The 14,995-nt window shown below is 31.0% G+C and overlaps 1 protein-coding gene across 1 annotated transcript; it reads right to left on the bottom strand.

Annotated features, from left to right (window-relative positions):
- Positions 1-2,326: 2,326 nt before the first annotated feature.
- On the bottom strand, positions 2,327-14,581 carry LOC132726876 (adipolin-like). Its single transcript, XM_060712282.1, has 8 exons — positions 14,541-14,581; positions 13,993-14,137; positions 12,362-12,464; positions 11,638-11,693; positions 9,297-9,452; positions 6,813-7,015; positions 2,885-2,963; positions 2,327-2,543 (listed from the first exon to the last, which is right to left on the bottom strand). The coding sequence occupies exons 1-8, from the start codon at positions 14,579-14,581 to the stop codon at positions 2,445-2,447; spliced, it is 882 nt and encodes a 293-aa protein (XP_060568265.1). The 3' UTR covers positions 2,327-2,444.
- Positions 14,582-14,995: the final 414 nt, after the last annotated feature.

Below are 14,995 nucleotides of genomic sequence, written 5' to 3'. Positions count from 1 at the left end.
AAATATGACTTCAATATCTTTTTTATTTTTCTTTCTTTATTATTTGTTTTGGCTTTATTTTGATAAAACACTTTTGAGTTAGCAACCTGGTTGCTGAAACTGGTCAGGTCTAGTGCCATATACAAAGAAAACATCTGACTCTTGGGACATTTCTTCTCCTCAGATATTTTCTTGTACTCACACAATTTTCTTACCAGGACGGTTCTCGTATCCAGACAATTTCCTTCCCGGGACGGTTATTGTACTGGGACATTTTTCGTACCGGAACAGATTTTGTACTGGGACATTTCTTGTACCGGAACAGATTTTGTACTGGGACATTTCTTGTACCGGAACAGATTTTGTACTGGGACATTTCTTGTACCGGGACAGATTTTGCACTAGGACATTTCTTGTACTGGGACAGTTTTGTTCTTGGACATTTGTCGTACCGGGGCAGTTTTGTACTGGGGCATTTCTCGTACCGGGACAGTTTTTTTGTACTGGGACATTCCTTGTACCAGGACAGTTTTGTACTGGGATATTTGTCGTACAGGGGCAGTTTTGTACTGGGACATTTGTCGTACCGGGGCAGTTTTGTACTGGGACATTTGTCGTACCGGGGCAGTTTTGTACTGGGACATTTGTCGTACCGGGGCAGTTTTGTACTAAGACTTTTCTTGTAGCGGGACAGTTTTCGTTCCGGGACATTTTTCGTACCAGGACAGATTTTGTACTGGGAATTTCTTCAAATGCATAAACGCCACATGTTAATATCTCTTGTCGATCGACGTTACTGGAAAAAACAACAAAAAATGTGCGGCGATTTAAGGACGTTAAGTGCGGTGCCCACATCTTACTATTGTTCAAGTTGTACAGTGCCTAAAGTACACACGTGGAAACATGAAAATCATATCAGATATCCAAAAAACCGGTTATTAAAGTGGTGTTACATGTTTATAAGACAATAATGTACATATCTATATTGCATTTCTATCAGTCATTTGAGCTAAACGGACTAGAAGTCGTTATATTTCGCACTCAAAGCAAATATCCCAGTACAATATTTTTCACAGAATGCCCCAACTGTTTTCACTATTTTGACTTAGTGAAGCAATTTGCATGTAGTAAAGAGTAATAAGCTTCCAATTAAACGACACATTCGATGGAATGAAAAATTCGTTATTTTTACGTTGTTTCGGTTAAATTATCATCTGTTTTCTGTATGACAGAATATACGGTGTCTCGGTCAGATGTATGGTATTTTGACGTTGCGGTAAACGCCCTATCACCGTGAGTTTTGTACTGGGACATTTCTTGTACTGGGACTGCCCCCAACCCGGATTTGCTTATCTCGATATTCAAACAACCAACTTCACCGTGTATTATTTACTTTTGTTTTATATAAAACAAACTATATCTTACAACGTTCTTAAAATAGAAAAAGTTACTGATTTTACGTAAGCAATTTACTCATGCTTCAATCATATGTTCATATAATTTTAAAAGAGGTTGATCGATAAAAGACAATTTAACATAAAGAAAAAAAAACATAATGGAAGGATAGTCTAATCAAACATTTTATTTGCTAATAGTAAATATCAGCTGATAGAACTTGTCATGATAAGTTCATTAATTCCTTAATTACATACTTTTATCATCAGAAGTATATATATAAATTTTTTTTTTCATGAAAGCGACAAGGATTAGCTGTCACGTTTCACTCCGAATCTGAAAAAATAACGTCATCTCATGCTGCTTGATATTCGTCTAATGAGTTGCTTTATTAGTCTAACGGAAAATAATTGGATGCTGATTTAGTTATCAAAGTAAACATTCAATACAAAAAATTTTTGTACCTACATTTATCAGATTTCTATACATGTTTTTTCATCTTGTGATATTAAATAAACATCGTAACAAAAACGGTGTTATGAACGTCAATTTTTCCACAAATAGTAATATGGTAACCAGTAATTATACATCACACTTTTCTTATTAAGTAAAATGCCACCTGATTTCTGATCTAGTATATAAATCAAGCCCATAACTTCACAAACAGATGTTGACACCTGCCTATCCTTACCTTGAAAATAGCAAAGCACATCAAATTATCTATTTAAACTTTGATATTTATAAAATATAAAATGAATTTTCTCGTATTCAGATGTTTTTGCATTTGTTTATAGGTTTGGAAATATTATATACACGTCACTTTTGTTTATAGCATGTCAAAATGTTTTTCCCCTTCGTTCAAAATAACAACAAAACAAAGAGACTTTTAAATGAAAGCAAAACGAATTTACTTTTAATAAAGACAGTGAAGAAAAGAAAACTCAAGTATAGCTTCAGTTAAAACCTTTATTTTAGTTTGTTCTGGTGTAAATGTTATTTGATAAACCCAACCACCTATTCCGTCATGAATATTTCACTTGTACTGGTTCCTGTAACTAACACACACATTTCTATGTACCAAGCAAAATACCCGAGAACTCGGAGCCAGCCAGCGCAAGCACTGTGTAAGAGCATGAATTGTCTACATAAAGTGACACGTATTGTTTCTCCTGAAAACAAAATAAACATTTCAATTTTAACTACAATGTTTTTCTGCACAAATGTGTTATTTTCATTATGGCTGAGGTATATAAATATGGTTTGTTTAAAGGAACAACATAAATATTCATATGTTTTCACAGTTAATTAAAACAATATACACGATACCGCTATGTAGTTATTTTCAAAACATTTTGTGTTGTTGTTTGTTTGTTTGTTTGTTTAAATAAAAAGTGTATCTCAAAACAACTTGTGATTTATACATGAAAAGTGTTCAAGTTGATAAAAAAATCTACATAATGTCCGGCAACATGTGATGATGTGTGCAATATTATAAAAGTGATATTTTTACCTTTAACAGTAAAAGTCCTGTGACACTCGATGTCAGCATTTTATTGTCAATATTTACACCCGTGATAGTTTCAATGGACCTGAAAATATTACAAATATTTCATAACAAACTTGTACAAAAAAATATAAATATATATACATACGAGAAGGCCCAATACGATGGTAAATGATAATGGCATATTCAAAAAAATAACCTCCGTCAAAAATTGTAAAACAAAACGAAAACACATAACATAACATCATAACATAACTTAACATAACTTATCATAACATTACATAACATCATAACATAACATAACTTAGCATAACAGAATATAACTTAACATAACATCATAACATAACATCATAACATAACATAACATAGCGTATCTATACATGTTTATAAGTTTAATTTTACAATGTATTTATAAACATATATTATCATCACAGTGTAATGTCATCACAGTGTATCTATATACATGTAACATGTATAATAATCACAGTGTATTATATACATGTAATGTCATCACAGTGTAATTATATACATGTTACATGTATAATAATCACAGTGTATTTTATACATGTAATGTCATCACAGTGTAATTATATACATGTTACATGTATAATAATCACAGTGTATTTTATACATGTAATGTCATCACAGTGTAATTATATACATGTTACATGCATAATAATCACAGTGTATTTAATACATGTAATGTCATCACAGTGTATCTATATACATGTTACATGTATAAAAATCACAGTGTATTATATACATGTAATGCCATCACAGTGTAATTGTATACATGTTACATGTATAATAATCACAGTGTATTTTATACATGTAACGTCATCACAGTGTAATTATATACATGTTACATGTATAATAATCACAGTGTATTTTATACATGTAATGTCATAGCAGTGTATTAATATACCTGTATTATCATCACAGTGTATTATATACATGTAATGCCATCACAGTGTAATTATATACATGTTACATGTATAATAATCACTGTGTATTATATACATGTAATGCCATCACAGTGTAATTGTATACATGTTACATGTATAATAATCACAGTGTATTTTATACATGTAACGTCATCACAGTGTATCTATATACATGTTACATGTATAATAATCACAGTGTATTTTATACATGTAATGTCATAGCAGTGTATTGATATACCTGTATTATCATCACAGTGTATTTACATAAATGTATTATGATCACAGTGTATTTATATACCTGTATATTTATCACAGTGTATTTACATAAATGTATTATTATCACAGTGTATTTACATAAATGTATTATCATCACACTGTATTTACATAAATGTATTATCATCACAGTGTATTTATATACCTGCATTATCATCACAGTGTATTTACATAAATGTATTATCATCACAGTGTATTTATATACCTGTATTATCATCACAGTGTATTTACATAAATGTATTATCATCACACTGTATTTACATAAATGTATTATTATCACAGTGTATTTATATACCTGTATTATCATCACAGTGTATTTACATAAATGTATTATTATCACAGTGTATTTATATACCTGTATTATCATCACAGTGTATTTACATAAATGTATTATCATCACAGTGTATTTAAATACCTGTACTATCATCACACTGTATTTACATAAATGTACTATCATCACACTGTATTTACATAAATGTATTATCATCACAGTGTATTTATATACCTGCATTATCATCACAGTGTATTTACCTAAATGTATTATCATCACATTGTATTTACATAAATGTATTATCATCACACTGTATTTATATACCTGTACTATCATCACACTGTATTTACATAAGTGTACTATCATCACACTGTATTTACATAAATGTATTATCATCACATTGTATTTACATAAATGTATTATTATCACAGTGTATTTATATACCTGTATTATCATCACAGTGTATTTACATAAATGTATTATCTTCACACTGTATTTACATAAATGTATTATCATCACAGTGTATTTACATAAATGAATTATCATCACAGTGTATTAACATAAATGAATTATCATCACACTGTATTTACATAAATGTATTATCATCACAGTGTATTTATATACCTGTATTATCATCACAGTGTATTTACATAAATGTATTATCATCACACTGTATTTACATAAATGTACTATCATCACACTGTATTTACATAAATGAATTATCATCACACTGTATTTACATAAATGTATTATCATCACACTGTATTTACATAAATGAATTATCATCACACTGTATTTACATAAATGAATTATCATCACACTGTATTTACATAAATGTATTATCATCACAGTGTATTTATATACCTGTATTATCATCACAGTGTATTTACATAAATTTATTATTAGCACAGTGTATTTATATTCCTGTATTATCATCACAGTGTATTTACATAAATGTATTATCATCACACTGTATTTACATAAATGTACTATCATCACACTGTATTTACATAAATGTATTATCATCACACTGTATTTACATAAATGTATTATTATCACAGTGTATTTATATACCTGTATTATCATCACAGTGTATTTACATAAATGTATTATCATCACACTGTATTTACATAAATGTATTATCATCACAGTGTATTTATATACCTGCATTATCATCACAGTGTATTTACATAAATGTATTATCATCACAGTGTATTTATATACCTGTATTATCATCACAGTGTATTTACATAAATGTATTATCATCACAGTGTATTTAAATTACCTGTACTATCATCACACTGTATTTACATAAATGTACTATCATCACACTGTATTTACATAAATGTATTATCATCACAGTGTATTTATATACCTGCATTATCATCACAGTGTATTTACCTAAATGTATTATCATCACATTGTATTTACATAAATGTATTATCATCACACTGTATTTATATACCTGTACTATCATCACACTGTATTTACATAAGTGTACTATCATCACACTGTATTTACATAAATGTATTATCATCACATTGTATTTACATAAATGTATTATTATCACAGTGTATTTATATACCTGTATTATCATCACAGTGTATTTACATAAATGTATTATCATCACACTGTATTTACATAAATGTATTATCATCACAGTGTATTTACATAAATGAATTATCATCACAGTGTATTAACATAAATGAATTATCATCACACTGTATTTACATAAATGTATTATTATCACAGTGTATTATATACCTGTATTATCATCACAGTGTATTTACATAAATGTTTTATCATCACACTGTATTTACATAAATGTACTATCATCACACTGTATTTACATAAATGAATTATCATCACACTGTATTTACATAAATGTATTATCATCACACTGTATTTACATAAATGAATTATCATCACACTGTATTTACATAAATGAATTATCATCACACTGTATTTACATAAATGTATTATCATCACACTGTATTTACATAAATGTATTATCATCACAGTGTATTTACATAAATGTATTATTATCACAGTGTATTTATATTCCTGTATTATCATCACAGTGTATTTATATAAATGTATTATCATCACACTGTATTTACATAAATGTACTATCATCACAGTGTATTTACATAAATGTTTTATCATCACACTGTATTTACATAAATGTATTATTATCACAGTGTATTATATACCTGTATTATCATCACAGTGTATTTACATAAATGTTTTATCATCACACTGTATTTACATAAATGTACTATCATCACACTGTATTTACATAAATGTATTATCATCACACTGTTATTACATAAATGTACTATCATCACACTGTATTTACATAAATGTATTATCATCACAGTGTATTTACATAAATTTATTATCCTCAAAGCAGGTAAAGCAAACTTTTTGCATGAATTAAACTTACGTGTTTGTCTGACATAATGAGTCAATGCAGATTATAATTCTTATATTTTCATCTGTCTTTAGACGATCTGTCAACTTTCTTTTTGTGCGTATTCTTAGTTGTAAGTTTACTGTGAACTGGTATATACCGTCCATTGGAGGAAAGAAACGCCCTTCCTTCGCGTTAAATGCCTCCCCTCGTTGGAACCCTCCTCCGCCAAAAGGCTACATGAAACAGAGAAAATTTATATTGAATTAATGTTACAAAAGTTCTATGGTTATTTTTTAACTATCATTGTCATTCAATTATTGTTACTGAGTATAGGGATTGGGGAGATAGAGATAGTAATTCCATAGAATATAATACTATATGATATGATAGGTTAGATACGATATATAATAATATACAATATAATATAAACAGTCATATGAAGTTGTCAAAGAAGTACTGATTTAAGGACTGAGTTCATTCTCGTGACAGCCCACAAAACTCGGTAAACATGTTGTATATACATGTACATGTAACGTTATTATTATTAATGTCAAAAATTGATGCATATATTTGTTGCCTCTACATACTTGTTTTACCTGATGTTTTTTTTTTACTGACCGTTAAGTCTAAAGCATTTTCTCAATGACATTTATAAATAAATGATTCATTAGTCGGCAAAGATGCTCACAATACATGTACAAATGTACATTATATTTATAGAATATAGGTTGTGAAAATACACAAAAGGCGCGTTAATGAAGCGCATGGTATGACACAAAATACTTGAAACTGTATACCACTTGACGGACGTAATAAGAATACACGCTTCAAATTAGCTTGTATGTGGTGAAGGCTATACAACAATAGAGGGTGAAGTCCAGTGAAGGTGATTTATGAAGTTCGTATTACTGGAAAGATGGAAGCATTTACATTTCAGAATTCTAATGACGTTTATCTATAGTAATTAAAAAATATATAATGAAATATGTACAAATGTAAATATGGATTTCATACGAGGCGCAGTCTAAGCCTAATGATCTTTTAAAAATATACCTATGGTATCAATCTGACTTAGGTTCAGATCTACTTATTTCTTTTATGTAGATCTGATGACGACCGTATATGTTTCGCCTTCTTTATAATTCGGATTTCCCGAGAAAGCTATTTTCATAGGCATTAGAAAAAGTATCAAAATACCGTGGAAGTTAAACAAATTGTTGATTTTTGTTAGAAAAAAAATATTTGAAGTAAATTTTAACAAATTAACTTGAAATAATAGTCAATTTTTAATGGGCAAGATTGTTTTGTCAGTTTACCTGTCGGCTATATGGACAACGCCATGTTTGTTCTCGAAATCGTGAAAATTACCACTGAAGCTTGAAATTCTATCAATAATCCGTAGCAGAACAACAACACGGTAAATGGAACCTGCGTTGAACGTAAACCGATGGTTTACGTCACTATGTATATGTTAGTGTTCATCCGTGCTGTTCTACAGAAATTAGAAACTTCGACGGGAGCGACATCTACGGATGAATACTAACATACTTAGTGTCAAGCTTTTTTTGGCCTCATTATCATTCACTTTATTACGTCACTTTTGGCGGTTAAAATTTTTGGGAAGGAAAAATTTATAAATAAAAAATGAAGTCGACTTTTGAAGGGAAATTCGAAAAATAGTATGCGACTTTTGTTCTTCTATGAAAATTAACGCACAAAAATACAGCGTTTTCATTGGATGACAAATAAAGCTGGACACAAAGTTTGACACTAAATATGTAAGTATTCATCCGTAGCTGTTCTACAGAAATTAGAAACATTCTCCTGTCGCTATCGCTCCCGTCGAAGTTCTAATTTCTGTAGAACAGCACGGATGAACACTAACATATACATAGTTAATTAGTGTCTAACTTTATTTGTCATCCAATGAAAACGCTGTATTTCATAAATATTCTTAAATATTCTGGCTTGATGAAGACTAGACACGTCAAACAATTTTGAACGTTTCTCACCAGTGCATTATTTTCAACATTTTCACTTCAATTTTTTTGTTTAAATGTAAATAACTAATCAAATTTAGTGTCCAACTTTATTTGTCATCCAATGAAAACGCTGTATTTCTTAAAAATTCTGTGCGTTAATTTTCATAGAAGAACAAAAGTCGATACTATATCGAATTCCGTTCATAGTCGACTTCTATTTTAAATAGTACTTCATAGAACGGCACAGTGACGTAATAAAGTGAGTGATTATGAGGCCAAATAAAGTTTGTCACTAAATATGTTAGTATTCATCCGTAGCTGTTCTACAGAAATTAGAAACATTCTCCTGTCGCTATCGCTCCCGTCAAAGTTTCTAATTTCTGTAGAACAGCACGGATGAACACTAACATATACGTAATGGCGAAAATTTGTGTTTATGGCAACAAAATGAAAAGATGCTGCTAGGGTAGCATTTTATTTTTTTTACTAACGAACATAAACATATATTAGACAACGAATACAGGAAAATTACCTGCTGAAATGATTTGATTTCCCTAAATGATTTCCTGTCTACTTTTGTTTTGGAACCAAGACGAAGTGAAAATCCAGCATAAATTCTTGGAATAACTAATATTGGTGGTGTTAAACCAGGTTGTTTGACAATTGTTGAGCTTCCATTAAACGGAGTCTAAAATAAACCATAATATATTAGATAAATTTGTTTAACCATTCTAACACTGCAACATTATATTTGTTTATGTTTACTTTTTAGACTATAGTAAAAGAAGCAATCAAGGATAAATTTCTTTATATGTTTTACAGAGTTGTTCTATAAACACCCATGTTAATATTCTGATAGTCGCACGATAACATCTGTACATGTACTTTTTGCTCATTTTTCGACCAAAGCCTGGCGTATATAATTCCAGAACATTTGTTTGTCAAAGCAACATGGCATAATAGAAACTTTTAAAGGCACATTATGTCTCAGAAACATTTTTCTCTCCTTATTTTGAGAGGGCAAACATGAGTATCATAAGGTTTAAAGCGGCCTTCAGTTTTTATTTTTTGTTGGTAAAACAATGACGTGCTGTTTGGTTTAAACAATAATTATTTCTTCTTCAATATTAACGGACATAATTACAATATATAAATAGCATTCAGGATTGAGTAGAAAGTTTAAAGTTGATATGAAACTCTCTTCTGTAAAAACATTTCAATAATTTATTTTAGTAACAACATATATAGTTTTTGTAATTACAATTCATTAGTAGTACTTTCATTGTATCTGCATTTAATTCCTTTCATAAATTAACAAGAATATGATAAGTAACTACTACGTATGACGTAATTTGTAAAGGATCATAAAGAGGAGCTGAACATGTAAAGTGTATAAAATGCAACGCCTATATCAAATTTAAATAATTCCTCGGCATGGGAGAATAAAAGATAAATAGACAAAACAGAAAAAAAGAGATCAGAATGGAGAGGGTCACTGTGATATAATGGAAAGTGTAGGTCCTGTTTTTAGATCCTTACAAGAAATAAATCTTTTATTAACCAAGTATTAGCCAATTTAAAATGATTTCTTTATAAATAATACAGTGATGTGTTTCCTTGTGAAAATATGCTTTAGTTATTATAGCATATAATAAAGAAATACACGAAACAAAGCCCAAGAAAGCAAAAGAAGGGTATTATTCTGTTATGTTATCCCATACGAAATCTGAGTGTTCAAGAAGTGGCCTTATAAACGTAATATAGATACTTTCTCAAGAATAAATTTTAATTTTCTCATATCGTTGACTCATTCCCATGCTTTTGCTTTGATTGTATCAATATGCCACCAAGATGTTTGTGCGTTGTGACTTCAGGTATTTGAGTACCGTTCATTGCAAGAGGGGGTGGATAGGCTTATAATGATTCAGTTTTATTTTGGTTGAAAGTAACATGCCATTCCACCGCCACCCCCCCCCCCCCCTAATTATTGACTTTCTTCAGATCATCATTCAAAATATTCGCAGCTGTTGACGGATATTTTCCACAACTATATACAGGCTTGTATCATCGGCTAATAGTGTAAAATTGGAATTTATATCACAAACAATATCATTGATATAGACAAGAAAAAGAAGAGGACCAAGGTTGGAGCCTTGTGGGAACACCAGAAGAAATATTGATAATATGAAACGGCTCCAGGCAATCTCCTACGCAGTGATCTCCCCTTACAGGATTAGATGGCCGTAGCGTAACCGGTGCGCGGAGTTTGGGCTCCAGGAAGTACGACTCTCTGTTTCCTCTCCGGAACCAATCAAGTAATTGATCTGCTATACCAGTCAACTTCAATTTATACAGTAGACCTCGATGCCATACTCGATCAAACGCCTTAGAAAAATCACAGAAGACGGCGCGAACTTTTTTTACCAACATCAAGAGCTTGACAGAATGTGTTAAAGATAGATACGAGCTGGTTTTTGTAGACACTAGATGTGCTGTTTCAAACTAAGTATTCCATAGTGACCTTTGTTTCTAAAAATAGAGCGGACCTGTACCGCGGGGTTTCATTATTGTTTATTATTTTATAGGCTTTTTTTTACACCTAAATTCTTTTGATTTGACAATTATATGAAACGATCGATCTAAAAAATTATATAGTTAACCTTTTGAAAAAACTGAAGGCCGCTTTAAGTAATGGTACAAGAGTTTGTTGGATGCTAATAGTAATGAACGTGAAAATGGCTGTCATAAGGGTAACAAAGGTTAAACAAAGTGGTATATTGACTTCCATATAAAATACTAAATCACTTTAATTGCCCTCATTGCCATAAAAACATCTGTAGCAAAAAAGTTCAGGTAAAAGGCGTATCACTCACCAAATTTTCACTCACCATGTCAGCTAACATCTGTTGTGCTCTTCTAGTGGCTTCTTCTATAATATAAAGTACAACAAAGATAAGTTTTTTGTTGTTTTGTTTTTTTAAAGGATGTAGTGAAAGAACGCGAATTATTTGAACGATTCACAAACGTTTAATAAATTTACGTCGTTTACAAAACAATACTCTTGGTTTAATGTCAGTTATCCCTCCGTGCAATTTGAGTCCACCCGTTGTAATATGACATTCATTCTATAAAACTGTTTAAATGTTGTATTGCTGTGATGCACGCACACACACACGGCGCGCGCACGCACACACACAGATAGGTGGGCTGGTATACTTTACATGGCGAGGTGAATGTGTTGTTTTAGCCAATACAAAGTGAGGGTAAACCTACCAATACCTACACTCACCTCGCCATGTAAGCCCACCTCTGTGTGTGTGCGCGCGCGCGTGTGTGCGCGTGTGTGAGCATCGATCTTATTTACTTATAAAGTAATTGGTATCATAACTATTTTTCCTGACTTGTATATGTAAAACAAACTTACAAAATTCGATAGTTTAATTTAAAAAAAAACAAATCTATTCAAGCTCGATTGTAAAACATGTTCTTGCAACTTATATTAATCACTGTCAACTAACCAGTACTGGTGTCATTTTGGGAATCGCAGTCATGACCCGAGAATTCGTTGGAGATAAATTAAGTTTAAGTTTAACAAACCTTTTATCAGATGCTCTAGACCGGCAATGATTTCTTCTTTTGAAACACTTCTGCCTGCTGGACCTGGAGGTCCGGGAGGTCCTGCCGGGCCCGGGGGTCCTAACTGATAATTAATAAAAAAATATATATAGTCTTAAATTGTATTTAAAATACGATTAAAAGGATATGCTTTATTTCATATATACTCTTTATTTATGTTTTGGATATTATGAATAGCCGTTGACTTAAAAGTTATGTATAAATGAATATAATTTGTTACATGAGAGAGTAAACACTCGTGTTTGTAGAATTACATTAAAATTGGAATATTTGTGTAAGAATCTCTGAGTTGAAAAGTCTTCAAAATAAAAATAGAAAGTCTATGAAGGAGAGGTTTATTTTCGCTTTCTAGCAAACATGGATTTAAACACAATAATAATAATAAGTCAAAAATAAACATCACATAAATACAAGTACAAAATGATATTCATCTTTCAAATCATAAATAAGCATCACACATAAACAAGTACAAAACGTTATTCATCTTTCAAGTCAGTTATAAGCATCACATACATACAAGTAAAAATTCATATTCATCTTCCAAAACATACATACAAGTACAAAATGATATTCATCTTCCAAATCATAAATAAACGTCACATACATACAACTACAAAATGATATTCATCTTCCTGGTCAGTTATAAGCATCACACACATACAAGTACAAAATGTTATTCATCTTTCAAATCATAAATAAGCATCACACATAAACAAGTACAAAACGTTATTCATCTTTCAAGTCATTTCTTTAACAAATTAAACACATCTGTCCTCTCTACTAATATATCTATGTCTCTCCTGTTTTATATGAAACTAAAAGATGAGAGTCTTAATTGTGAGGGCATGCAGTCTAAAATCAAGTAAGATAACAAAAATCTTGAATTCCCTTGAATAGCATTGCCACACGCATGCTCTCCATTGTGAAATGCATACATCTTTCAGACGGATTTAAAATAATTCTAAGAAATACGGAAGATTGATGATCGAGTCACAAAATAAAATGATATCGTGGAAGCCGGAGTCTTGTAGAAGTACTTTTACGTTTATCAACCAGTTTATTTTGCCTTAACATATCAATAAATTAAGTATAAAAAGTTTTGTTAGTGTCAAAAGTATTCATCAGTTTAAACCAGTACTTTCAAAATGCAAGTAAGACAACAACCAAATAATATCCTAATATTGAAGAGATTTGATAACTATAAGGAAATCAAATTAGAAATATCATTATATTTTTCTTTATGAAACCGAAATTACATATTGCAAGATTAAAAGCAATAACTTAACATTGTTTAATTCGTTAATGGTTTTAAATAAATTCGTGTTACTATAAAAAAAGCATTTCAGCACAATGTACGTCTATGTCCGATATAAGAACGTCTTAATTCCGCGTAGTTTGGTTCGATTCTATTACCCTTTGCATATAAGATTCTGAAGTATATTCATTAACTTGGCTCTTGCCACTAAAATGATAATAAAGATATTAGTACATCTAGAAAAAGGTACCACTGTAGCTACAAATGCATCTTCTAGGTAATGGTACATATAGACGTCCCGGTATATCTCGAATAAAGACTAATGCTAGAAACTCACCAATATATTATTACTTTTCCTCTTTCTTTTCTTTTTTCGTTTCCGTCTGTCTGGCTTGCTATCTCCTAAACGATTTACAAATGTTAGCCAGCTCCCTTTAGGATCTATACGTTTATGTCGACTTTTTTCCACTTCCTGAAACGTTCAAATTATTGTCGATTGGTTGATTCCTTTAGTACGGAAACGTTAAAGGGTCTCCATTTAGTGGCGATCATTAGGTGTAAGCCTACTGATTTTTTGTTCGATTTTAGATTATTTAACACAAATCAGTTCATTTTATTCACGAAGTCTAGATCATTTTTGTAACGTCTTGGTCACTTTTCTCAAAATGATTGAAGTTTTTTCATCCAAGGCGATTTTTGTCAAAAGACAAATGTTTTACAAAAAAGACATAAAATAAAATACATTTTTCGCATAAATAAAAACTTCAAGCATACTGTATCGAGAAAATGTTCGGCGAAATAAACGTTTTTTTAATCCTTGTAAATAAAATTATTGATTTGTGTTAAAAACTTCTAATTAATTCGAATTAAAATCAGTCGACTTACACATCATGAAGGCCCTTTAACGAGTCCGTACTTTTAGACATGTTCTAAAATGTCAGTTTATTTTCTAAATACTACACCACAAAAATCAATAAAAATATCAGTCAGCGTCCACATTATTATTGTAACAAATTAGTGTCGCCTATGTATGGTGGCTGATTTGGTACATTGCGCGTTGCGTTGTCGATACGACAATAAATATCTTATGGGCCTTTCCCTCTCTTGTAGCTAGGGGACAAACACGCCCAAAGCGCCAAACGGCCGATGTCGAAAACTGTCGTTTTGTGGGTCCTGAAATATACGAAGCACGTCAAAGGGCGCGTTGTCTTACAAAACGCTTTTGTCGCGATGTCCCCCCTCTAAATTGGTTTAAAACCCAACCCTTTAGTTTTAAACCGAGCGACAAATGTGACATCGGGGAACAAAAAGCCACACAAAAAACGCACCTTTTGGGCGTA

This window comes from Ruditapes philippinarum, unplaced genomic scaffold (genome assembly GCF_026571515.1).
Source record: "Ruditapes philippinarum isolate M1 unplaced genomic scaffold, ASM2657151v2 ctg3743_1_1_1_1, whole genome shotgun sequence".
Classification (NCBI taxonomy): domain Eukaryota; kingdom Metazoa; phylum Mollusca; class Bivalvia; order Venerida; family Veneridae; genus Ruditapes; species Ruditapes philippinarum.
The sequence above is the reverse complement of the archived record's forward strand: the minus strand, read 5'-3'. Positions and strand labels throughout refer to the sequence as shown.